Source organism: Hydractinia symbiolongicarpus, chromosome 14, assembly GCF_029227915.1.
Source record: "Hydractinia symbiolongicarpus strain clone_291-10 chromosome 14, HSymV2.1, whole genome shotgun sequence".
In the NCBI taxonomy this organism is placed as follows: domain Eukaryota; kingdom Metazoa; phylum Cnidaria; class Hydrozoa; order Anthoathecata; family Hydractiniidae; genus Hydractinia; species Hydractinia symbiolongicarpus.
The window spans coordinates 5,922,878-5,947,649 of record NC_079888.1 but is presented as its reverse complement, the minus strand read 5'-3'; the positions used below and the strand labels follow the sequence as shown (position 1 = coordinate 5,947,649).

The 24,772-nt window shown below is 34.4% G+C and overlaps 2 protein-coding genes across 2 annotated transcripts; one reads left to right on the top strand and one right to left on the bottom strand.

Moving 5' to 3' along the window:
• The first annotated feature begins 200 nt into the window (after positions 1 to 200).
• On the top strand, positions 201 to 12,425 carry LOC130625021 (membrane-associated guanylate kinase, WW and PDZ domain-containing protein 1-like). Its single transcript, XM_057440105.1, has 18 exons — positions 201 to 395; positions 718 to 867; positions 1,946 to 2,062; positions 2,253 to 2,445; positions 4,971 to 5,069; positions 5,487 to 5,596; positions 5,884 to 5,941; positions 6,067 to 6,159; positions 6,767 to 7,049; positions 7,145 to 7,388; positions 7,523 to 8,063; positions 8,248 to 8,365; positions 8,616 to 8,808; positions 9,222 to 9,635; positions 9,900 to 10,210; positions 10,498 to 10,848; positions 10,946 to 11,081; positions 11,412 to 12,425. Exons 1-18 carry the CDS (start codon positions 257 to 259, stop codon positions 11,498 to 11,500), a joined length of 3,639 nt encoding a protein of 1,212 aa, XP_057296088.1. The 5' UTR covers positions 201 to 256; the 3' UTR covers positions 11,501 to 12,425.
• Positions 12,426 to 13,537: 1,112 nt separating this feature from the next.
• On the bottom strand, positions 13,538 to 20,527 carry LOC130625933 (reticulocyte-binding protein homolog 2a-like). Its single transcript, XM_057441059.1, has 5 exons — positions 20,294 to 20,527; positions 19,182 to 19,415; positions 17,402 to 18,935; positions 16,804 to 16,992; positions 13,538 to 16,410 (listed from the first exon to the last, which is right to left on the bottom strand). The coding sequence occupies exons 1-5, from the start codon at positions 20,510 to 20,512 to the stop codon at positions 14,384 to 14,386; spliced, it is 4,203 nt and encodes a 1,400-aa protein (XP_057297042.1). The 5' UTR covers positions 20,513 to 20,527; the 3' UTR covers positions 13,538 to 14,383.
• Positions 20,528 to 24,772: the final 4,245 nt, after the last annotated feature.

Genomic DNA, 24,772 nt, shown 5'->3' with positions numbered 1-24,772 from the left:
GATGTTTTTGAAGCAAGTAATAACTCATTTTCACAAAAAAACCTAGAGAGATCACAAAGAAATAATTAGTTTTGCTGTATTTAATCTTCAAAGACTTGATCATTGTTAATTCATTTTTAAATGATTAATGGTTAAATTAAAAACGACTTTAATGTTTTGACTGTGGTTTTCAAAAAGCTTCATAACCTCTTAACTTAGTAGTTCTGATGTTGTTGTTGGTTTTTAGCAATAATATCTTAACATGAAATGTTAAACTATGAGTTATAATCAAAAGCACTGGAGTTCTGTTGTAAATCGTGCTGTTGTCCAACGTGGTCAGAATGGAAGCTTCAACTTATGTATTGAAGGTGGATCAGAATATGGACAATTTGTTGTAATTGGAGATGTTTTGACAGGTAGTTATCATTTGAGAATATTTCTAGAACTTTTACAACTTCTGGATGCCAAAATTTTGCAAGTAAAATGTCACATTGTCTGATTTTAAATGTTAATCACATGTATTGTCAGTAAAAGCCATTGGATATTTGTTTTGTTTTTTTATCAGACTTATAATCATTTAAAATCATTATTTTCCTACATGTGTCAAATAGACTGTCAGTTTGAAATTTCATAGTTACGGAATTTTATTGTCAATTTTAAAGTCTAGAGGCTTATAGGCTAGTCTCTTTTTATTTCTCCATGTTGTTGTTTTATTCAAAATATTCTTTCTTATTATAGATAAAGTCATCTACCGATCTGGGAGTTTAACACCAGGAGAAATAATCCTTGAGATAAATAGCACGCATGTGGCTGGGTATACACAAACTGATGGAATTCAGTTGATTAAAGATAGTGGCAACTTACTTAACATCACTTCAGTATTTCCAGGTAAATTTCATGGCATTTTTTTATGTACGTTCAACAGAATATTGACATGTGAAGAAAAGCTATTTGGTATTCTATAAAGTTGCTAATACTATTGTAAATTAACGATTTTTTCTGATATTATATAGCTGTTTTTGTAATATTAATGTAATAAATATATTATATATATATGTATATATACTTAACAATCATTGATTATATGGGGATATTACATTTCATTGATAAAAAAAGAATTCCTAAAATTTTGATATGAAAGGTTTTTGTTTGTATAGTAAAGAATTGTACTAACTTAAAATTTTCGTCCTTTCATCAGCTGGATTATAGGGATCAACATCTCCAGTTGGGTTCAGATGTGGATGCTTCTCTGATTTTTTAAATTAATCTTGAGGCAAGGGTGGCTATTTTATTAAAACACCTATGTATTCCTTTCATTCATTATTTATAAATATTAAACACGATTAAAAAAGGCATAAATCAATTTGTGTAGATTCAAAACTAATCAAATCACGCCTTGAAATCTGACTTAAGTTTGACTCTTGTTGGTAATAAAAATTTGTTAAGCTTTTCAAGACATGTAAAAATTCACACAAGTATGTTAAACCAGCAGCCATTAAAGTTTATTTTTAATGCCCAAAAAGTGTATTTACTTTTGTTGTATAAGTATTGTATCTGGTCTAACACTATTCAGTGGAAGGGGGAAGTGTGGATTCTCATAACATGTTTAAAATAGTATGTTCCTTTACCTGCTAATTTACTCACAAGAATTCTTATGAGTAACCTTTAAAAGAAGATTAAATAATGCTGTATCCATTCTGTCGAACACAATCAAAAAATTATATTTTCAAAACTGTCAGACAGATCAAACAATGCATACCTTATTGCAGAAAGCTTATACGATGTTCTTTAACAATGTTGAAGTGCTATTAGGTTAAATCAGCGAGTGTTATAAATTTAAAAATGCATTTATTTGTTTTGTGGTATATACATGTCATTTTCTGTACTGAGAAGCTTAAAGATATTTTTATTCTACATAGTTGTTATTATTTTCAAAGTAAAAGAAAATTTACTACCAATTCAATAGGCCTTGGAATTACCAGAGATCTTCGTAAATATCTTGGCACAAGATTTCAACGAGCCTCTGTAGATCATGAGCTGCAACAAACAATCCGCGATAACCTTTACATGAGAACAGTACCATGTAAGTGCTTCGTTATGGTTTAATGATTTTTGTACTTTTAGTTTCTATTTTGAAGAAAATTTTGTTAAAAGTGAAACTACCATTAATAGTTTACATTGTAAGCATTTAAACATCTTTTAATGCTTTTATTTCCTGTCTTTTGTAATCATACAACAGGTAAGGACCATAAAAAATTGATTTTTGATTATAGGCACAACTAGGAAGCCACGTGAAGGAGAGGTACCAGGTGTTGATTATGAGTTTTTGACAGTCAACCAATACCTAGAGCTGGAAAAGTCTGGAAAACTTCTGGAGAGCGGATTTTACGAATCGAATTATTATGGTACGCCAAAGCCACCAAAACAACCAATGACACCAGGAACGGGAACTCTTAGAAGACCAAAGTAAGATATTAAGTTTTTTCTTTACCCTTCATTCTTTTTGCTGTTTGAGGTCCTTGCGTATTTTGAGGTACCTTTCCATTTTATAATGTGAAATAGCATTAAGAATTTATTTATTATTATTGTGGTCATTCTTTTAATTCTCAAATATATTTTTCAAAACAAATATTTAGCAGTATACATGAGTGTTTGTTACCAAATTTTCAACTTACACTTTATCTGTTATTTATTCATGCTACATGCCTCGCCTTTTTTTTTTCAATTTACTTTATCTTTACTGTAACTTTAATGCTCAAACAGATTGAAAAAAATTTGTTCCATGTTCACAAAAATATAAAGTTGTGTCACAGAAGCCATTTATATTCACATTCATATTTTATTCACATTATATTCACATGCTTCTCTTTTTCCAAGAACCTTTTTGTTACGAAATTTTTAAATGAAAGAGGCATTGTTTATTTCTGTTCAGTTTTGTAGTGGATGAAAGTATTAAAATATATATAGTTTATTAGCATGAGTTACAATCTTCTCAGTTTAACAACGTGGATGATGAATATTTACAGGAAATTCTTAAGAATAAGGAGTTTCAATATGGAAATCTGTGTCAACAATCAATGGCTTTTCTCAGCTTAATTGGCAATTTTCAGGATGTGTAATCATTTTTTAATGTAATAGGTAGGAAGAGACCTGTATTAACTATTCTGTGCTTTCTTTAAAGTTTTCTTCAATAAAATTTATGAAACGTATTGTTGTGAACATCTATGGGCTCTATCTATGTCAATAAAAACATCTATTGTGATAGCAGACAACTATTTTATTTCCTCATGTTTTTTCTATAGAGAACAAAAATATCTTTTTAAATACACACAAATTGTTAATAAGGTGTATTCACTTTTTAACTATTTTTAAAGCAAAAAAAGTCTATTTATTGTTATTATTTAAAACCCTTAGGATATTCTCTTTTTTAATATAAAACAAAATCTGGGTTTGCTAAAAGTTCAAATATTTGAGCTTTTCTTTTGTTTCTATATGTGAAGTAAATAGAAAAAATGATAGTACTTTTATGTGGTTGTTGATACCAGGGAAGTTCAACTTTAAATCCAAGAAAAATATAAAGTATTTATTTTTTTAGATAGGTTTTAAAGTTTATAAATAAGTTAGAATGTGTCTTTTATTTGTTTTTTTTCAAATTTAGTTGTTGACCTTCCATTTTAAATGTTTGTTTCGTTTGATTATTAAAATACTTATTGTGTGTACAGTTTGTGTACAGACACTGAGAATTAAAAATTTGTTGTGATGATAACGATGAGTTACGACAGTAAAGATGGTTTATTTACTCAAATGATGCAAAACAGTGCTTTATCCCTGAGGTAGGTTGTTACCATGTTGTAACCTGTTAAGTTAGCTTGTTAATAAACTTGAAACTTTTAATTTTAAAGTATAGTTGTTTGGTGTTGTTGTTTAGCGAGTGTTTTTATTTTACAAACCTGCAATGGAATAGGGTTTTCACCTTATCTTACTATAAAACCTGTTACATTCGCCTGTCATAATCAAAGTTCCAATTAAGGCAAAGCATTTGCAATTTGAAATGATCACATGAATAAGCTATATGTTTACATGTAACGATATGTTTAAAGTTTCAGTTCCTTAAGTTAATATAGCACGACAAGATATCAAGCCAAATTTTTGTACTTTGCACATGTATAAACAAACATCTATTTACTTGTTACTTTTTAGCATTTTTACAAAACGTTTTTGTTGTCTTATAAGGAGTGCCATGAATTAGTTTTCCAATTAATTGTCATTAAAAAGTGGTAAGGATACTAATAAGCTTGGTTAATTAATAAATGAGGCCTCTCTATAAGTGATGTAATTAATACCGTTAATGAAGTTTAATGATTTTTGCATCGTGTTTTCACATGTATGCGATTTGTTTTTCTTTTAATGTTTATGTAAACAACAAAGAATAGACGATGATTGTTGCTTATTTACAGAAATGTCTGTTACAGCTTAAAGTCTGAAAACCTGTTTTGTTTAATAATTGCTAAACTTTCACTATTATGATATGCCATAAACAATAAAATAGTTCTAAGGCAAGAAGCTTTATACTTAAATTTCTTTTGCTAAAAGGGACTGAAACCAAGGATGGAGGAGAGGTTTTCAATTGATGCAAGTTCATCATACTAGTCCTTGTTTCATCAAAAATGTAATCATTTTAAAACTCAAGACACCACGATTTACAGGAGGAGTTTGAAGTAGACTTGGTGCTTCTCTTCGACAAAGCTACATCAAATCCAGTCATTATCCTTTCTTAACTTGGAGTCCTTGCATTAGTGAATGAAAGCTTTTTCTTAAAGCTGTTGATGAATTGGTCTTTTTATGTTTATTACTTCATAATATATCTTTATTTTTTATTTATTTTTTATGATATTAGGGTAAAGTAGTTAATTGTAGATTGTGAATTAATTTTATTGTATATCTTTGATTGCTTCTTTTAATTCATTCATGCATTATCTATTTTTTTACAGAACAAAGAAACCTCTTCCTGAAGCAAAGAAAGAGGATACATCGCTTCCAAAAAATTGGGAAATCGCTTACACACGAGAAGGAGAGCCATATTTTGTTGAGTAAGTGTTAAATTTCAAATTTTTATTAGACAAATGTAAATTAGCATTTATTTCCTATATGCTGTACTGCACCGGTCATTGTTCAGTGAGAGTGAAAGTTGTATATTTACTACACAATTGTTATTTCAACATCTACATAACACAAATACGTACAAACTGACTGGTAGCTTTATAGTAGAGTGTTCACTGTGGTCATGGGCCATAACCTTGATACCGTCCTTTCTGCTAAGCAATCAGCACAAGAATAGATGTTTAGTGGAGTGGTTGCTACACATGCATGATTTTTGCACTAGGTCCCCTGCACAAGATCCTCATTGATAAAAGTACCATTAGCAACTGTAAAAGTTATTCTGAGTAAATACTGATTTAATGTAAGCAGCATTGTTTGGGTAAAAAGTTACTTTTCTCCATTTGTAGTCATAACACTGGACGGACTCAATGGGAAGATCCTAGGAAGAAAAAGAAAGCTCTGTCTACATCACGACTTCCTACGTCTTCTTATGGAAATAATGGAGACGATGATGACGGTTAGTTTATTGCTTTTCAATGTTGTGTAAATTGAATAAATATTTTCATGATAGTACATTCATGTTTAATCTCGTTATATTGGCTATTAAGTAGGTGACAAATACTGCCCTATTTTCATTCTCAACTGAAGAGTTGAGTAACCAAATTGTTTTTCTAGGATGACAATGTTTACAAGTTATTTACTCCAGTTCCACTTTCAAATTTTTCAGTGAATTTCTGACACCATCTTTGTTCATATGTGCTAATTTGAAGTTGAGCGAGTTAACGTTCTTAACGGTATGTTTAGAATTGCCACCTGGCTGGGAGAAGGTTGATGATCCAAAATATGGAACTTATTATATTGAGTATGTTATTTTACTTTATGAACGATAATTCCTGCTCTGTGGTGGTGTTGTTGTTTATTGATTTATTTCTCGTACATTTTTTTTCTATATTTTTTTAATGAATTGTAATTGTGTTTACGTTTTAGCCATGTAAACAGAAGGACACAATATGAAAAGCCAGAATTTCCTCATAAACGAAAGAACAGTAGAATATTTAATCGCTCTGAACCCGACCCAAGGTTTGTTATGCTTTTACTATAGAAGATATTACTAGATATTTTTATTATTAACCCCATACAATATACGTTTATACTTGTAAATTGCTCTTTTTGATGTTGAGGAAACTAATTATTTCAGGGTTAGGCGCCTCCTCAAATCACCTCTAAAAGTAGATATTTCACAACCTTCTCAAATCTCCTCTAAAGGTAGATATTTCACAACCTTCTCAAATCTCCTCTAAAAGTAGATATTTCACAACCTTCTCAAATCTCCTCTAAAAGTAGATATTTCACAACCTTCTTAAGTCAAGAAAATCGCTATACATGATTTGTTCTTCACTCATGTCATTAAAATCACATCAATGTCACTTTAAAATCTCCTCGAATATTTCTGTGGAGTAATATGAAAATGTCCTTAAATATTTTCAAATTTCAAATTTGACTTTATAAAAAAAATTGTAGCCTTATATTTGTTATACTTTACTTTACATATCTGAACAGCCTGCTCAAGATGAATCAATACAACGTTTTTCTGTTTACGTTATCGGATTGTTTGGAAATGGCTGCTTAGTTCTACAGCATAGAGTGATTCCCTAAATTCTTTAAAATAAATCGTTTCCATTTTTAGAGATGCTGAACTTACTGCGAAAAAAAACTTAACAATAGATGCAAAGAAACTTCAAGGTGAAACTTTTCGAGTATCAATGAGGAAGGGTGCCAAGGGATTTGGTTTTACAATCGTTGGAGGAGAGCAACCTGGAGAAGTGCTGCAAGTAAACAATATTGTCCGAGGTGGTGCTGCAGATGTGGATGGTCGATTACGAACGGGTGATATCATCATGCGGTTGAATGGAAGAAACGTTTTGAGTTGGTCTCACGCTCAAATCATTCGCTTTTTACAAGGCACAAGGGTAAGTGACGTTTCTTTAACCGTTTTTGTTACACATTTATAAAGAAATTAATGTCTATTTTGTTGAGCTACGTTTGAATTCTTAACATTTCATAGGTTGGAGAAGTTGTGGAATTGGATTTAGTTCGGGGTTACCCTCTGCCGTTTAACCCATCAGACCCCGATGTGAAGAAAGTGGGTTCACAAAGCATGTCTAATGGTCAGGACTCCATCAGACGATCAGCATCTAATAACAGTCTGGGTCCAAAGGAGAATGGAGGTAACAGGGGCATGATGAATAACAAAAGTGGCTATTTGTCGGATGGTGAAGGTTACAAAAGAAATCCAGAACGACTTGGTGGTGGGTGTTTTCTTTTTTCTTTATTTTGTTGAACATTCCTTTTGACATACAGTTCCTTTAATTTCACTCTAAGCTTTAAAGGACTGGTAACGAGAGTGTTACTTCTACAATTATAATGTTTTTTTAACATCTAGCGACAACACCTGTTGCATTTCGCAGCGGCCCACCACAATACACCGTGGTACCAGTGGTCCGTGGACCAAACGGGTTTGGTTTCACTATAGCTGACTCTCCTTACGGTCAACGTGTCAAAGAAATCATTGATCGGCATCGGTGTCAAGGTTTGCTTCAAGGTGATGTCATCATTCGTATCAACAACTCAGTTGTTCACAACTTGGATCATGTCGATGTGGTCGAAACTTTAAAAGCTTGTCCGAAGGGGCAAACTACCAATTTTCAAGTGCAGCGATCTGGTGTGCTGACTGTAGTAAAATCTATGCCCACTCCTCTAGCAGGTAAAAGACAACCATCACGACCAAAATCTATGCCCAGCTTTGACGATCAGCTTCCTACTGCTCCTGGAGTAAGAAGCAGCACCAGTATGGGTGTAATTGCTACCAATGGCGAAACAAGCACGGTAAATAACACCACATATGAAGAGCGCAATCATCCACAGGTCTCCTCCGCAGGAGATGGATACAAATCATTGAAAAGAGCCGTACAGTCACATTCCAGGTATAGAAGCAAAATTTGGTAACGTTTATGTTGCCATAACTGTATGAAAGTTTTATTAAGTTTTCCTGTCTAAACGTTGTTATTCAGGATTTCAATCACCCAGTCACGTGTTGTGGTGTTAAAGACTGATAATTTAAACGCACCTTTCTACTTTCTTTTAAGAAAATGTGTTTTCAACTTTTAGAGAAACAGACGGAAGTTCGAATTCAGGCGCGGGCTTCACTGATCATGTGATCACGCTCAAGCGAGGAGATGGCGGTTTTGGGTTTAGAATAATAGGAGGTCAAGAAGAAAGAACGCAGGTATTGCTCTTCACCGTCGTTGTTGCTTTGTGATATTTTCATGTGTTTATTTTATATTGCGTGAAAACATAATCCAATTCGCATCTTGTGCTTTAAATGCGAAACGTTTTTATTCACCTTGATGGTAACATAATTTGTAACAGTAAAACTTGACGTATGACGTCATGTGTTGCCACTTTAACTTTCCTAAAAAATAGTGCTCCTGAAGGAGTTCTTTACTTTGAGTGTTTTTAATAAAATATCTTTTTAGGTGTCTGTGGACACTATCGTACCAAACGGAGCTGCGGAGAAGGATGGTCGGTTACGTCATGGCGATATCATCTTAGCTGTGGACGGTGTTAATGTTGTAGATGCGAGCCACAAGAAGGTTATCTCCTTAATGATTGACGCAGGTGGTAATGGACAGGTTACTCTGAGAATACGAAGAAAAACAGAAAGCTCAAGTGAGTACAGCTTTGATCATGACAAATACAGACTATCTACAGCGCTATAGCTCCTCTGAGAAATCGAGTAGATAATCTAAGATAAAGTATACTAGACGCAGGGTGGCCACTGCTCCTAGAATCTCCTTAGATTTTGGAAATGGAATATGTTTCTAGAAAAACCTCTTGCATAGTTGCAAAAAAAATCTTGGTAATTGGTTCATAAGGTTTTTTTGTTCGTAAGGTTATGGGAACTGTCTACGTTTTTCATTTTTGTTATTGACATTTCTGTTTGTTTTTGTTGTTGTTCTTGTTGTTTTGAACCGAGTTTTCTTGGACATAGGTCAGAAAACTCCAGGAGTTTCTTCGAAAATAAGTGACCGGTCACCCTGTGGCAACAAGTGTGTAAATCATGTTTTTTTGTCTATATTTAGGTTCTGCATTACCCAACAATGTTACTGAAACTAGTGATGGAAGAAGTCCTTCAATGAATGCTCTACCTGTACGTTTAATTAACGATCTTGGCGAGTCTGTCCCATCAGCAGTTTCTCATATTCGCGATCGTCGCAAATCTGACAGCGAGAGTGTCCACTCGGATAAACAAGTTGCTGAATGGATCGAAGATCAACAACGACCTCGTAACACGAAACCATATCGAGAATTTCAAGCGAATGGCTTACGAAGTAAAAGTGAATCCAACCTTGGCGGTAGACCAAAATCCTGCCCACCACCTGTTGCTCCTAAACCTATGAAGACTAATTCGAAAGAGGTGTTGTTATCTCGTAACTCGAATGAAGGGTTTGGTTTCGTCATCATGTCTTCTCCCTCATCAAACGGATCAGTCATAGGTAAGATGTTAACGCAGGTATGATGTTAACGCGGGTATGATGTTAACGCGGGCACGATGTTAACACGGGGGCACGATGTTAACGCGGGCACAATGTTAACGCGGGCACGATTTTTCAAATTGGCTTTTTGTTCATGTAACTATCCATTCCTTTGTCTTGGCAAAAATTTAGATAATTGTAGAACAAAGGTTCTTTTGAGATTTCGGTTGCATGTAATATTTTATTGTGCGAGTTAAATCCCACTTGTGTGAACTCCCTTTACAGGTCGGATTATACCTGGAAGTCCGGCTGATCGGTGTGGCGAGTTATCTGTAGACGATAAATTATTGGCTGTCAATGACAATGATGTCAGTGGGATTAGCCATAGCGAGATCGTTTCGATGGTTAAAAACTCAGGATTGCAAGTAAAACTTTTGATCGACAGACCTGGTGAAAATAGTCGACCAAACAGTCAGAGCGATGAAGTGGTGGATGCACCGCCAAGACCTGCGGGACCAAGAAACTATGTACCTGCAACTCAAAGCTATAACAGACAGACTGATAACTTGAGAGAGGAATACCAAAGACAACGTCAGGTAAAGAGTTCATGTTGTTTTTATAAAATTGTTTTTGTCACGAGGTCTGTTTACTTGTGATAAGCTTGAATCAGCATCCTGTGTAAATGTAAACTATCGCCTAAAACTTTCTCTTGAGAAGCACGTGACTCTACTCTTACACCTTTTGTACGGAACATTTGGACTACAAACTTTTGTCTAAAGCTTGCTTCTGGGGAAACGTGAAGCTACGTGTGGCTGTGAGATACATACATTATTTTCTTCTACCAATTTAGACAGAAAGTAAATTTCTCTTTTTTGATTAACAGGATTTGGAGGAATCAAAAATGCGTGATATTCGCGATCGAGAGAACCGTCAGCCAGCACGGCCAAAATCAGCTCCACTATCGGCATTTCAACGACCGTCCGGTAACTCAACTGTCCAGCGCGTAACAGTTTCGTCAATCGACAATGGTTTTCGTGGATCCATGACACGCGACGATCGCGCAAACATTCAAGAATCGGCAAGACGTAAAATAAGTGCTGGAGACACTGTGTCTATAACCTTACACAGAGGAGAGCGAGGGTTTGGATTTAGTATCCGTGGAGGAGAAGGAATGCCTCTCTTTGTTTTAAGAATAGCTGAAGGAGGACCTGCTTACGAAGATGGGAGAGTAAATGTGAGAACCTACTTTAATCATTTTTAAATTACCTCTCGCCAACATTGATTCAATGATCTATTTATTCATACATACATACATATTCTTCTTTCTTCAGGTGGGCGACGAAATCTTGGAGATTAATGGACAAAACGCTGAAGTGATGTCTCACGCAGAAGCAGTAAATACTATACGAAATTGTGCTGACACTGCAACATTGCTCATTAGAAGACCATTACGTCCTATTGTAACTAGTAAGTGACTATTTTACCGGTACACGAGTCACTGTTAAAGAGCAGAGCATCACGTGATCCGCTTTTTTGTGCATTAGGAAAAATATGCGAAATTAATTCCCACCCAGGGCTACCTTGTTCATCTGAAAAATATCTTTTATAATTTGCTTAGGGAAATGGCCCATTTCTAAGGAGATAACGAGATCTTGACGTTAGTTAATCTCCATATGGATGGCGTCTAATTCGATGTAACTCTTGGTGTTATAAAATATTCTTCTTTTTCCGTTTATCGTTTCTTTTGTATTTTTGAGGAAAAATTTTAAAAAGTATTTCATCCGATTTTTCTTTTAGGCGAAGAAAGAGTTCCCAATGGATACTCATCACAAAACGAACTTCCTCGAAAAGCTCCATTTGAAAGACCGAAGTCCGGCTATTATTAACAAAACAAAGTTCATTTTAAACGCTAATAATTTTTGTCAGGTGCCTATCATGGTTAGTACATTATTTATGTGGTAGGTTGGTACTGATATATTGCAAGGTGCCTGAATGAAAATGAGAGTCAAAAGAAAAATTTCGCGCCGTTGGATTCTACCACATTTTTAATGAATACATGAATGAATATGTTAGATTTAACCAGACACAAAAATAGCACTATATATGTGAGATATTTTTTGTTGTAAAGTGAAAAATTTCTTATCAATTTTTCACCTTCTTTTAGATTTTAAAGTTTACCATATAATGTTGTAATGTTAACTATATCCGCTCTGTATTTAGTGATGCATTATTTCTATCCTGTATGTAGTGATACGTTTTACACGCGCTTTTAACGATATTTCAACAATACTTATCACGTTTTTAACGATATTTCAACTTTGTAACGTACATGACGGCCTTTTAACGATACATGTCACGCTTTTAACGATATTTTAACGATACATGTCACGCTTTAACGATACATGTCACGCTTTTAACGATACATGTCACGCTTTAACAATACATGTCACGCTTTAACCGATATTTCAACGAAACTAGTCACGCTTTTAACGATTAAATTGACATTGATTTTAAGTATTAATACAAGGACTGGGTACAAGGTGGATAAATTTTAATGTTTATAATTCACACTTTTATATTTTACTTACGTTTGGTAAAATTATGTGTAGGGATTGTCTGTGAGAAACAACTTCGTTTCCAGGTTGTTTTTAAACAAGATCTTTTCTTTTTAATTTTTTCTCTATTTTCAAACATTTGGTTTTAAGTTGTGAGAAGGAGGGAAACAAGACTGCTTTCAAATTTCGTACATTTTTTTGTTATTAGTTCTTATCCTTGTAAAGTTTGTTTTGTAGATTAGATAATAAAATATGAGCACATGTTTCTTTATCTCTATCTTAACACAACCTGATAAACGCTGCAGCCTAAAAATGACATTTTTTCTAAGGTGACCTCTTGGCAAGTTAGGAACGAAATCAGCTTTATTTTCGTACTTATTCGTTCTTAGTGAATTAAAGTACCGAATATGCAATGATGGGCGATTCTGATTTTTTTGTTCAAAGTTGGTTTTGTCTTACTCTGCCAAGTAAAGGCTAATCTTGGTCAATTTTTATTTTGTGAATTACGCTTCCTGACCCAATTTTCTTTGGAGCGGAAACAGGCTAAAAGTTACTTTTGCCTAGCAATGGGTAACCATGGCAATAATTAGGTAAAAGTTGGTGCAACTTTCAAAATAAGACATCGTGATGCGAGATTATTTTACTCCCTAATGACTTTCCTAACATTTTCTTTGTCTAGAGACTCAAAATAATAATGGCTTTAGCCCAGGTTCTGTTTTAACCCTTAGACTCCGAGGAATTTGATTAAAGTTACAGCAAGAGTAAAATAACGACATACCGTCTAAAAGCCATAAGTAGATGTCGAAGTTAAGGATCATGAGGACTTAATTCACATCCAGCAGTGCCTAAAGAAAATTTGTCGACGAATTACAAAATTTTTTTCGCGAATTCTGATAAACACCAGATCTTACAAAACCAATCAACTTCGATCCCAGGTCATATACTGTTTCTGATAATTACATGTTAAAGAATCTTGGTTAATTGACTTCACGCTCCATACAGAGCATACAAGTATTTATATAAGTAACCTTATCAGGCCTTACGTTGCTAACAGGGAAGTATTTTTTCAGCCGTAAAATTGCGTAACTGGTATCTTTGTGTTACCAATTAAGCACTGGCAATATCAACCCTAATTTGCCCCTTTTGGATCTTGTTTATTACTAGAGGACTGCTTAATTTTGGACTCAATTTGAGGCCTAGTTTTTTAACTGTGCTAAATATGCGACTCTATAGTAACAACAGTAGAAAAGAATCGCAATAATTAAAAAGCAATAAGCATCGCTATGTACAAGAATGTATACTACAGTATATCTAAAACTGATCAATGAAACATAGAGAGTAATGACGATTTGAGAAATATAAGTCATATTTTGTTGTTATATTTTCTTACAGTTGTTAAAAAGGTTAAAATTTATATGTGTATCTCATGCATATTCAATGTCATATACAGTAGACGAAATTACAGTTATCCTTTAAAGTGAGCCATATGGGGCCATCGTAAATATGAACAAAACTCAAATTATTTCTTCTAAATAACTGAACATAAATAAGTTCTATATGATTAGTAGAAAATATATATTAAATATTTACAATTTAGTATAAAATAAATAGTATTAGAAAATAACACTTTTTCCCGCACCAACTAAAAATTAACATTGTAGTTCGGCAACCTGGCTACATATTTCGCAACATCAAGTTTCTCTAAGGTCTACAACTTTATGTTTATGGATATAAGAAGAGACGCTATGTTAAATATTTTCAAGGTTACAAGTAATTTGATTATCTAAAGTCAGTAAGAAGTGACTGACAAATTGTGTACGCTGTAAGCCAGCCTACAAAAACAGCAAATGATCGATAAATTCAACAAAGCAACCCAGTTTTGTCTTCGAAGTTTAAACCTGTACTTCCAAAGCGTCAAAGTCTTTCAAGTGAGTCCTGACTGCATGATTTTACTATGACAAAAAATAAATAAATTAAAAATATTTTGTGAAACAAATATTAAAAAAATACAATAAAATATAAAGATTTTGAATAATAAAAATATTGACACACATATCTTGTCAAAATCAGCTGATTTGATAGTGACAATAAGAATTTGACATTTGAGGACTAATTTGGCGAACAAATTTTGAAATCCATATCGAAAAAAAGAACTGAGTGTATTAAATTAAAAGGATACAGGTGACGACAGTTGACATAAAATTCTTTAGAGATTCATTGCTCTTCATTTTCGAGCGAAGTCAACAGATCGGACAGGCTTGGTAACATCTTGTTGCTACTAGTAACAGGCATGACGGATGTGTGTAAAATGATAGGTAGAAGTTCGTTGTAGGAGTAAGTAAATGAACGGTTTACTTTCTGATTGAAAATCAAAACATCATCTGTCCGCCTTACACCGCCTGCGAAGAAGCGCTTTCTTAACATTTTTAAATGAAGCAATTCTAACTCTTCCATTTCCCGTTGTCTTTTCTCCTCCTCTTCTTTTCGTTTCAACGACATTTCTCGTCCTCGCTTTTCTTCCTGGATTCTTTTTTCTTCTTCGTCGCGCGCTTTTTCTCGTTCGTAGAAGGCGCGAGATTCTTCATCCAGACCTTCTAAGAATTCCTGTTCTTTGCGTAATAAATCAGCTTCGATTTCTGCAGCAAGTCGTTCTTGCTCTCGTTTAAACTCAACCTCGGCCTGTTTTTGAGCGATTAACTTCTCGATTTTTTGTCGGGCCGCCTCCTCTTCAGCAAGTCGTTTATGCCTTTGCTTTTCGGCTTCTTTTTCTGCTTGTAATTTTCTCAATTCTTCAGCTTTTCTTTTTTCTTCTTTTAATAACATCTCAGCTAAACGTTCTTCTCTTTTTCTTTTTTCTTCTTCTTCAAATTCTCGTTGAAGTTTTTCTTGTCGCTTCTGTTCTTCGATAGCTTGCAACCTTTGCAGTTCTTTTTCCTTGCGTTTCCGCTCAACTTCGGCACGACGAGCTTCGGCTTTTCTACGACGTTGTTCTGCCTTGTTGCTTGTTGGATATTTTGAAATAGTCTCCTTCACAACACAAATCTCCGTCGTGTATGTTTTAAAAAATTTCGTTTGTTTAGGTACGAACTCTGTTATATCTTCTTCAACAAAGATTTCTGGTGATCTCTGCACAACGTGGGAGTCAATACTGACTCTCCCTGGCGAAGATGGTGCAATTGTGAACATACTTTCTTCGTGTTCGTGTACCGGTGAATGGATTGATGATGCATCATTAGAAGTAACTTTTGAAGTTCTTTTGGATTTTAAGTTCACGCTTCTGGTGGCAGTTATCTTTACGGGTTTGCCTTTTGCATTCCTAATTTTGTTGGAAGAAACGTTTTGTTTTTGCTGATGTCTTTTCACCACATTCTGTTGCAACACCAGTGGCTTCTCTTCCTTCACAATACCTGCATGAAAGGGTGGAGACTTTTTAGATTTACTCGTAACTAACTTTGCGGCAACCCGTCTTGTCATTGCTTTCTGTTTTCCATTTTCAAAAACAGCCTTGCTACCAATACTTACTACCTTTTTATTTCTACTCACTATCTCCCTGACATGTGCTTCAGTTTCACGTTTATCAAATGTATGAAGAAGTTGACTGTGATGTTTTTCGTAAGGAAGTTTGGAAGTTGTATCTCTCGCGTAAACCTTTTTATCAGATTCCCCACTCTCTTCAAAATCGTGCTGTGTATTATGTTGAAAGCTAGTTGTATCATCTTCTCTTGTTTTCTTCGCCTTCACTTCCATATGTTTAACATTCTGAAACAGTGTATCAGAAGGAATTGCTTCTCGCATATCATGCATGTCACTTTCTTGAAAATTTGACAGCTTGGCAGCAAGATTGGCCTCCTGATCAAAAGGTTTTTGTGTGAGCGGCTGGTCTGTGTCAATAAAAGGGGTTCCTGATCCAGATTCAGTACGTGAAACCTTCGCTGCATCATTCTGGTTACTAGATACATTGCAAGACGTCTTGGAAAAAGCAGACCTCTCCACTTTATCAACAGGATCTTTCTCATGGATATGAGTGTCCTGTTCATTTTTTAAAGTTTTGAATGGCTTTTCTGGAGGTAAAGAACGTTTTGATGTGTTTTGCTCCTCACCAACATTGTTATACTGCACCGGTGAATTTTCTTCAATGTGAAACAGACCTTCGTCGATTGTTGACTTGCATTTAGCAGCCTCGTCTTCGTTCTGGTTGCTTTTTTTCTGTTCTGGATCGTAAGATTTCACCTCGGAAAAACCTACATGTGAAAAGGATATTGTGGTAAGCTGGAGAATAAAACCCTGAAGAGATGTAAATTAGTTGGCCAAACTAAAGAGCTCGCTTAAAGTGAAATATTCTGTGTATAAATTTAGGAACGAAAAGATATATGCACAAAAATAGGGCCATGTGATATTTAATGTAAATAATTCTAAGTTCAGCCAGAAATATAGTCTGTATAAAACCAGTGACTTCATATGCATAGAAATAAGTGGTGTCTGTAACGTTGTACATATGTAATTGAATGTAACTTTAATAACTTTAATAATTAAGCAACTGTTGCACAACAGTCGCAACAGTCACCAGCTGTAATGAAAACACGTTGTGTACAACAAAGCGACACTACAACTGATGCACAACAGATACCACTCACCATTTAAGATGAATTTTAATTCTGTAATAACGTTATTCAGGTCTTGTTGAAAACATTTTCCTGAATCATGTCTGGATAATACATCGGAAACAACCAGTGACAAGAGATCACGTGATAGGGTAGTATTAAAGAGCATTCTGTTGTAGATCTCATCTAGATGAGGTGGGTATATTTGTTGATGCGCATCGTCTACGGTGTAAAAATCAACAATGAGAATAAATTAGCAATGTTAAACAATCATAGTTACGTCAACAAAAACAACAATAACAGCAGCAGCAGCAAAAATAAAAACAACAACAACAACAATAATTAAAAACAATAAACTACCAACAAACAAACAAACAAACAAACAAATAATGCGCTACATACAAAAAAAAACAATGAACTACCAACAAAGAAACAAAGAAACTAACAATGAACCATAAATAACAAACACACAAACAAACAAACAAACAAACAAACAATGAATTACAATAAACGAAAACAAGCCACGGCAAACTAAACTAAGATAGACGAGGTAACATGCTGTTTATTTTCCTCTTTACACAGATAATGAAATAATTGACACAAAATTTAAAAACTTGCACATAAATTATACCTTTGTCCTGCATACTAATGTAATCATCATCCATTACTACATTTCCAGGATTGTGGGAAGGTTGTTGTGGAGCGTGTACCATGTCATCTTGGTCATTGTAGGTGTCGTGTAATTCTATTGTGTGTGTGGAACTAACTTTGGTATTAAACCCGTTACAGTTGTCATAAATTTTATACAACTCTGGATTAACATACATAACATCTAAGTCTGTTGCACTACTTTTAGCAGAATCCAATATAGGATCTTCAACTTTGTGGTCATAATAAACGCTATGCTTATTTTGGTACCTTTCAGGTGCCAGAACTCGTGATACTCCTGCAGAAACGTCTAAAATATTTGTATTTTGTGAAAAGAGTTCACCGGATGTTTTTGAGGAAACAGTATGTCCTTCAATTTGGATGTTCCTTTCTCTAGAAATATATTTATCTTTTGTTTTATGAACACTTAATCCATTGTTGGACAGACTAGCATAAGAAACTAGTCTTTTAGGTTGATAAACAAATTTGGGTGCTGGGTGTCTAGAAGCTGGCAATGCTACATTTTTTATTTCTGTTTTTGGAAAGTCTTTCAGAATTTTAGAACTTAAATTTCTCTTGGTATAGTTCTTCTGATTGAAAAAATGTTTATTGAAACCCAATCTTTCTGGCTTGGAAATTGATTTTGATAATCTATTATATTTGCTAAAGTTCTTTGTTGAGGAAGGATCTTTTTTCTCCATGATTACATCAATTCCAAGTTTTAACTGATCAATAACTTCCGTCAAAAGGATATCGATTTTTTGCCTTAGATTTAAAAATGTATAGGAAGAAATTTGAGAATCTGTTTCAATATTAAAGACTTCTTTGTTTATATTATGTTCTAAGATTTCTGCTGTATCGCTGGTTTGGAATGACTGAAGAGTTTCTTGTGGCAATTCTTTCTTAAAAGTACCAAGTTCTGCAATTTCTTCCTTAAAACCATCTGTTTTTGGATACTGATTTTTTGACAAATCAATTGGTGGTAAAACCAAAGATTGTTTAGCTGATTGTTTGCATAATATGTTCATTGTATCACCTTCTAGTAGATTTAATTGGACTGACTTGGAAGTTCCTGTTTCTTGTGGCAATTCTTTCGTAAAAGTACCAAGTTCTGCAATTTCTTCCTTAAAACTATCTGTTTTTGGACAATGATTTTTGGACAAATTAATAGGTGGCAAAACCAAGGATTGGTCAGTTGACTGTTTCCAGAATATATTCATTCTATCATTTAATAACGGTAGCCTAACTGATGTATAGGGGCGTGGTTTTTGACGTAAAAGCGTGTCACTTAATATAGTTCCATTTATGACAATATCAGGAAGGATAAGTTCAAAATACTTTTTGATCAACGCTTCATTGAGTAATTTATCTTTAAGCATTTTTTCAGTAACTAGAGGATCCCACACTTTAACAGCACTTGATACGTATCGATTCGGTGAGTAGCCAGGTCTGACATTGATCAATGATTCATCGTTTAAAAGCTTACTAACTTCTTTAAGAAGTGATTTGCTGTCACCCTAAAAAGCAAAAGATTAAGTTGTTTAGATATAGTTTGCATTCACAGCTCTTCAATTTCTCACAACTTAGTCAGTTATATATCTTGGTCTTCTTTGGTACTGCTTCCTGTAGTGAGATTGAAATACTGGGAAAAGTGTATCTATTTATGGATGTGCAGATCTGTCATAGCTGTGAAACAAATTTACTTTACAAATCCTTGATATTTTACAAAATAAATAAAAATGAAATAAAACCATTATACCCACCAGTCCGAAATCCAATACAATTCGACGCAATTCCTTCAATGTTTTTAGGCCGTCGTTAAGTCCATGTAATTTATTATAATCAGATACTTCATTTTTTTCTTCCCAGTCATGGTATCGATTTGCAAACAAAACCAATGTTTCATGACAAACTGCGTATAATCCAGGTAAACTTTCCAATGAACACCATAGATCTTTGCCATCATCAGTAATTTTTGTGTTGTTTAAAAGAGCACTCTATAAGAAGGAACACCAAAATTGTGATCCATTAGGCTTTTTATGCAAATATTCCGATTCCTCAGGAAGCATTTGATCAAATAGCACACAAAAAAGAAGTAATGAAAGTTATGTAAAAATATACTGAATTGAAAAATTGACGAAATGTATTAACAACTGGTCAGTTTTTATTTTTTAGATTATCTTTAAAAATTGCAAAAATGGCAAGTGCTTCACCCCTTTTGTTGCTAATAATTTTTCTTATTGTTTATTTTTCTGTTTCAGTCTGTATCATTTACATGGTTAAAAATTTGTTAAATCATACTAAATAAAAACGTTTAAAGTTAATATATAGTCAGCAGGCGCTTTATTCGCAAAGCAGTGAATTAGTTTGGTATTAAAATTTTAAATTTATTCCCGCGTTTTTGCTACATTGTCCCATTAGTATGAATACATCGAATTTAAATTAAATATGAACAACAGCACACAATAACATTTAATTTAAAGAGAGAACAGTTTTTTTGTAAATTAAAAAACATTGCCAGTCACATAAGGTGAACAAAATAAAAAAACAAACAGTGCATTATTTACTGGTAAAAAAATTCCTGATTACCTTTTTTCAACTCTTTCGGAATTTTCAAGAACAAAAAAAGCTGAAAAAGTACACTTCCATTTCATTAAAACTACTTGAGAGGCCCAAAGATTGTCTATTTTTACTGAAATAATTAAATAAATATATATGAACCCTCTTCAAATAAGTACCAGCTGTTATTTACAGTATTTCATAGCTTTTAGTGTGCAAAAATTACGAAAAAAGTTTAAGGACTTATTCAGTTCTTTATATATTTACATTAACATTTTCCATACCTGGCAACTACAAAAAATATTTTGCTCCATACCTTGCATTCCAAAATTAAATTAATATCTGACACGTCATTGTTTTTCTGCGATATTTGTGAACTAGTATCCATCCAATGTGCGCATCCATCCGATGTGCAAGAACTTGTTTTATTTTCCTTCTCTACAGTAAAACAAAAAATTATTAAAGTACGAGAGAAGGCAAAAATATTGAACCATGTTTTAACTATTACAATCGTCATTGGAAATAATGATAACATACTAAGGGGTGATTATTAATATTTTATCTCCTGTATCTCTTGTATTTTGTTCTAAAGTTATCAAAATGGAATCATGAGAAGCTTAAACAATGCTTTATTTTGTTCTACTGTATTTAACAGTATACCCTCTGCGTGTTATATATTGATTTTTACTGTCTGTTTCTAACCCAGGTGCGGGTTATAGAGTGGTGTGGGTAATCTAATGAGTTTGTTATTTTTACGTGAATAATAGTGAAAATCCAAAGTCCACCTTAGACTAGTCAGGCAGAAGAAGAAAGAAAAAAGCCCAAGAAATGAACCCAGCATGGATGCAAACTCCAGAGTAGCCTAGAAACAAAGATGTGCACTAAGAAATAGAAATTGTTTTTAAAGGCTAGACTATCTACATAAAATTAAAAATTAAATATAAAGTATGTGAATGAGTTCTTTACTTCCAATAAATAAATACTGACAGGCATTACCAATCCATGTCCAAACCTATGATATTTCGTTTTGCTGCACTCACCACCGCAATTTCACTGCCATTTTTAAAAAATTTAAGTTCACCCTTTATTTTTTAAAAAATCTAAGAAATCTAAATAAAGCTCACTTTAACGTTATAGCGTTAACATGAGAAAACACTATAGCGTTAATTATCATTGCAAAATAGCACTAATGTTGGCCAAAAACGTTAATAGCGCTAAATTAACGCTAAAAGCATTAATATTATTTAATATGTCCACCGCACCAAATATTATTCTCCATTTTTTTATTGTCTTGGCGTTAGTATCAATACTACAAAAATTATATTAACATTATAGCGTTAAATGTTCGAACTTTCAACGCTAATCAACGCTAAATGTTCGTTATCAAATTCCCCTGGACAGTCACATGTAATGTTTCCTGTGAAGAAAAATTCAAGTTACAAGGGACATGCATGGGACCTTTTTCAACACCAAGGGTTAATTTTTCATAGCTGAGATTTACCTTTTATTGGTAACTGTTGCCCTTCCCCTTAAAAAATTGCTTTAACTCAAACTATAATCTCATTTTACACTAATTTCGACTTACAGAAAGCTCTGTTTAACTAGACATTCCTTAAGTCCAATTATTTTTCTTGGTCCGTTCTAGGTTTAAGTTTCCTGTATATAATTGCCCAAAACAGTTGCACTTGGTATTTACTGATAAGTCCGTTTTATTCACCATCTTGATGTTCTTTTCTTTTATAAAAACAGTTTGCACATAAAGGCAAATGGTTATTCAATTACAAAAAATACAAAAAAAAAACAGAAAAAAACTCTTTTTCATCTTTTTTTTTAAAATGACAGCTAATAACTTACCTATTCTATATATATCAATAGCCCTGTAAAAAAATCCACTTTTTCACAAATTCTTTAAGGTGATTTGCTGATGCCAGCAGTGCATATAAAAAAAATAATTGGGGAAATTTAGTTTATCCGTTGCCTGTAATGTGGAACACTGATCAAAATAATGTATAGGATCATATGTTTTTAAAAAAGGATGGAGATGTCAGGGTTTAAAATTTTTTTAGAAAGTTGTATACCTGTTGCCTTCAACGTATAAGGTCTTTTAACACTGATCCAGAAAATGAATAGGATTATGTACTTTTGACAAACGGTTACCGAAATATGGCTTACCCAATTTGGTCCCAGGTGGTCCCTAGTTACACATGCGGTAAAAAATGATGAAATTCACCACCTCCTTTGCAAGTTATTTGGCCTCTGTTGTGTAATAGTATTTTCTGTTCACCGAATTCCCCTCAACACGTACAGTATACCCATGTCTGAATTTTTTTCTGTGAAGCCGGAAACTAAGCTTTGGTATTGTATATCACACAAGTACACTTTGATCGTAGAGTACTTAACACAAGCGGATATAAAGGTGACATACAATTGGAGTCTTAATTTAACTAGAGAAAACATCGGAAAACAGAATTGACTGCAAAACATTCTATAAGATTTCAGTCCAGCGTGGTAAGTAAGTCTGGTATTTGGTTAAAGCGCAGCATTGAGAAAATAATTCATGGTTACTCTAAGAGGTCCAGGATTAACGGCGAAAGACGGCTTCTTGAATTGGTTGACCTGTAAACGGGAGAGTAAATCAACGTAAGTATTTGATTTCCCATAAATATTGTGCATTAGAATATTTATGTTATGGCTAGAAATAAAGAAAAACGGCAACCGCAAAAGCCTCATGATATTCTTACACTTACAAGAGCCCGTTCTCCACATGTGCACTATGGCTTCTTTGTCTGTGTAGATGTAATTTTGGTATCAAACCATTGTGCACCCCAAGTAGTCACAGCAATTACAACTGCAAGTAACTCAAGGAAGGTAACACTGTAACTTGAAGTTATTAAAAGGTATAGAAACCATTTCCCATTGTAAACCCCCTCCAGGTCACGCTGTCAAGCATCAGTAAACATATTAAGGCTTTCAAATGATTTTGAATTAAAGCACTGCCATCCCAAGTGGGTAAAAATTCTAACCACCACTGATTGTCTTGTAATGGACATGTGATAGTGAAGACTATTGACAGTAGTGGAGAGGTCGATCAAGAGAGGATGAAAATCCCACCAATAAGGAAACGCTTGAAACTTATCCTGTGGTAACCGGGCCTCAAATTGGATGGTATTGATTTCTATGCCTAAATATGTAATCACCTGTGATGGTCCCACAATTTTATCTGGGGCCAATGTTGAATAAATGCTATGTCTGGAGAATCCAGTGTAGCAAGTCTGCGGAATGATTGAACATAAATGGTGAGGACCTACCCCAAAAGGGAAGTACAACGTCAAAATAATATAGTCCTTTCCATCTATATCCTAGTAGGTGCCAATCATCCTGGTGTACTGGGCATAATTGAAATGCAAGTTTAATAACCAGCTTGGCTAAAACGCAATTTTGTCCAAGAAGACATACCATGTCAATAGTACCATCATTTTTAGGTGCTGTTCCCAATGGGGAGCAATGAAAATTAGCAATAGAGGGGTAATTAAAGGGCCCTACTGTATGACCACGATTCAATTCTTTTAAAATTGGAGGATTTGCTATTAGTTGTAGCTGACACAAGCGTACCTTGGTGAAAACCTAATTTAAAACCGTGGGTAAACCCTGAAAAAACAAAATTAACTTAAACCCGGTTGGGGTAAAAACTAGTAATTTGCTTAATAACGGAACATTTAGAGGAGTATGTACTGTAAACTTAACAGGAAAAAAATTACTGACACTAGGTTGAGAGGGCCAGAATGAACAGCGAGTTTCTGGGTGACTTTTGAAACATACTCTGCATTTGTGTGTGAAGAGGCAGTTGTTCCTGCAGAGTAAGCTGAGGACTGGCACACAACTGCCAATCCTGAAGACTTTCTTCGAAAGCCTACAACAAGGCACAACAAGGTAAGGTAAGCCTTTGTTAAACCTCCAGCAGGGGGACCGGGAGCCAGGTGACAACCTGACCCTTTGGTAGGAGCCTTCTGGAACATTCTAGTGAGAAGCATTCTGAAACCACTCGGATCCACCACTGCCTATACCATAGGAAATCTTCCTAGGACAATCATTAGAAAAATGTCCCCTCTGACCCCAAGAAAAACAAGAATAAGTGGTGTGTGAGGAAACGGAGTGAGGAGGCTGTTTAGGTAATGCAGGAGCCCCCGCAAGTGCTGTGTAACAATCAGGTTGTCTAGTTGTTTCCTATTATCACAAGAAGGATCGTCCGCCAGTTGGAACCGGTGCAATGCAGTTGGTCAAAAGCACATACAGCTGGGAACATGTATTGGTTAGCAAATTGAGCAATAAGTGTCTGGTAGCAAGGTGTGGGAAAAAATAGAGAAGACAACGTAAGTAGTTACTCCACGCCAAGCACCAGGAGGAAGAAGAATTCTTAACCTTAGCCTTACCTACGGTGTTCCTACTTAAAGAAATTTGTGGAACGCCCTAATAAGGTGAGCAACCAACTGAGCCAACTTCGAATTAATTAATAAATAGGCGATTGACAGGTAGCTACGGTTTCAACAATCCTTAGCCTGCTAAGTCACATGCAGGGCAGAGAGGAGATGGTCGGCTGTGATTTGTTTGTTGTGATTTTTCAGCTGGCAACACAAAGGACGGAGGGTCTGGTCTGTGCTTTTTGCAACAGAAAGGCTTCGCACTCCATCTCAGTAAAAATAATTTTCAATGCTTTTTTATGCTCGCTGATAGTACAAAACGTTGCAAGGGACAAGAAAGAAAAAATTACTGTGGACATAATAATTAGGATGATTGG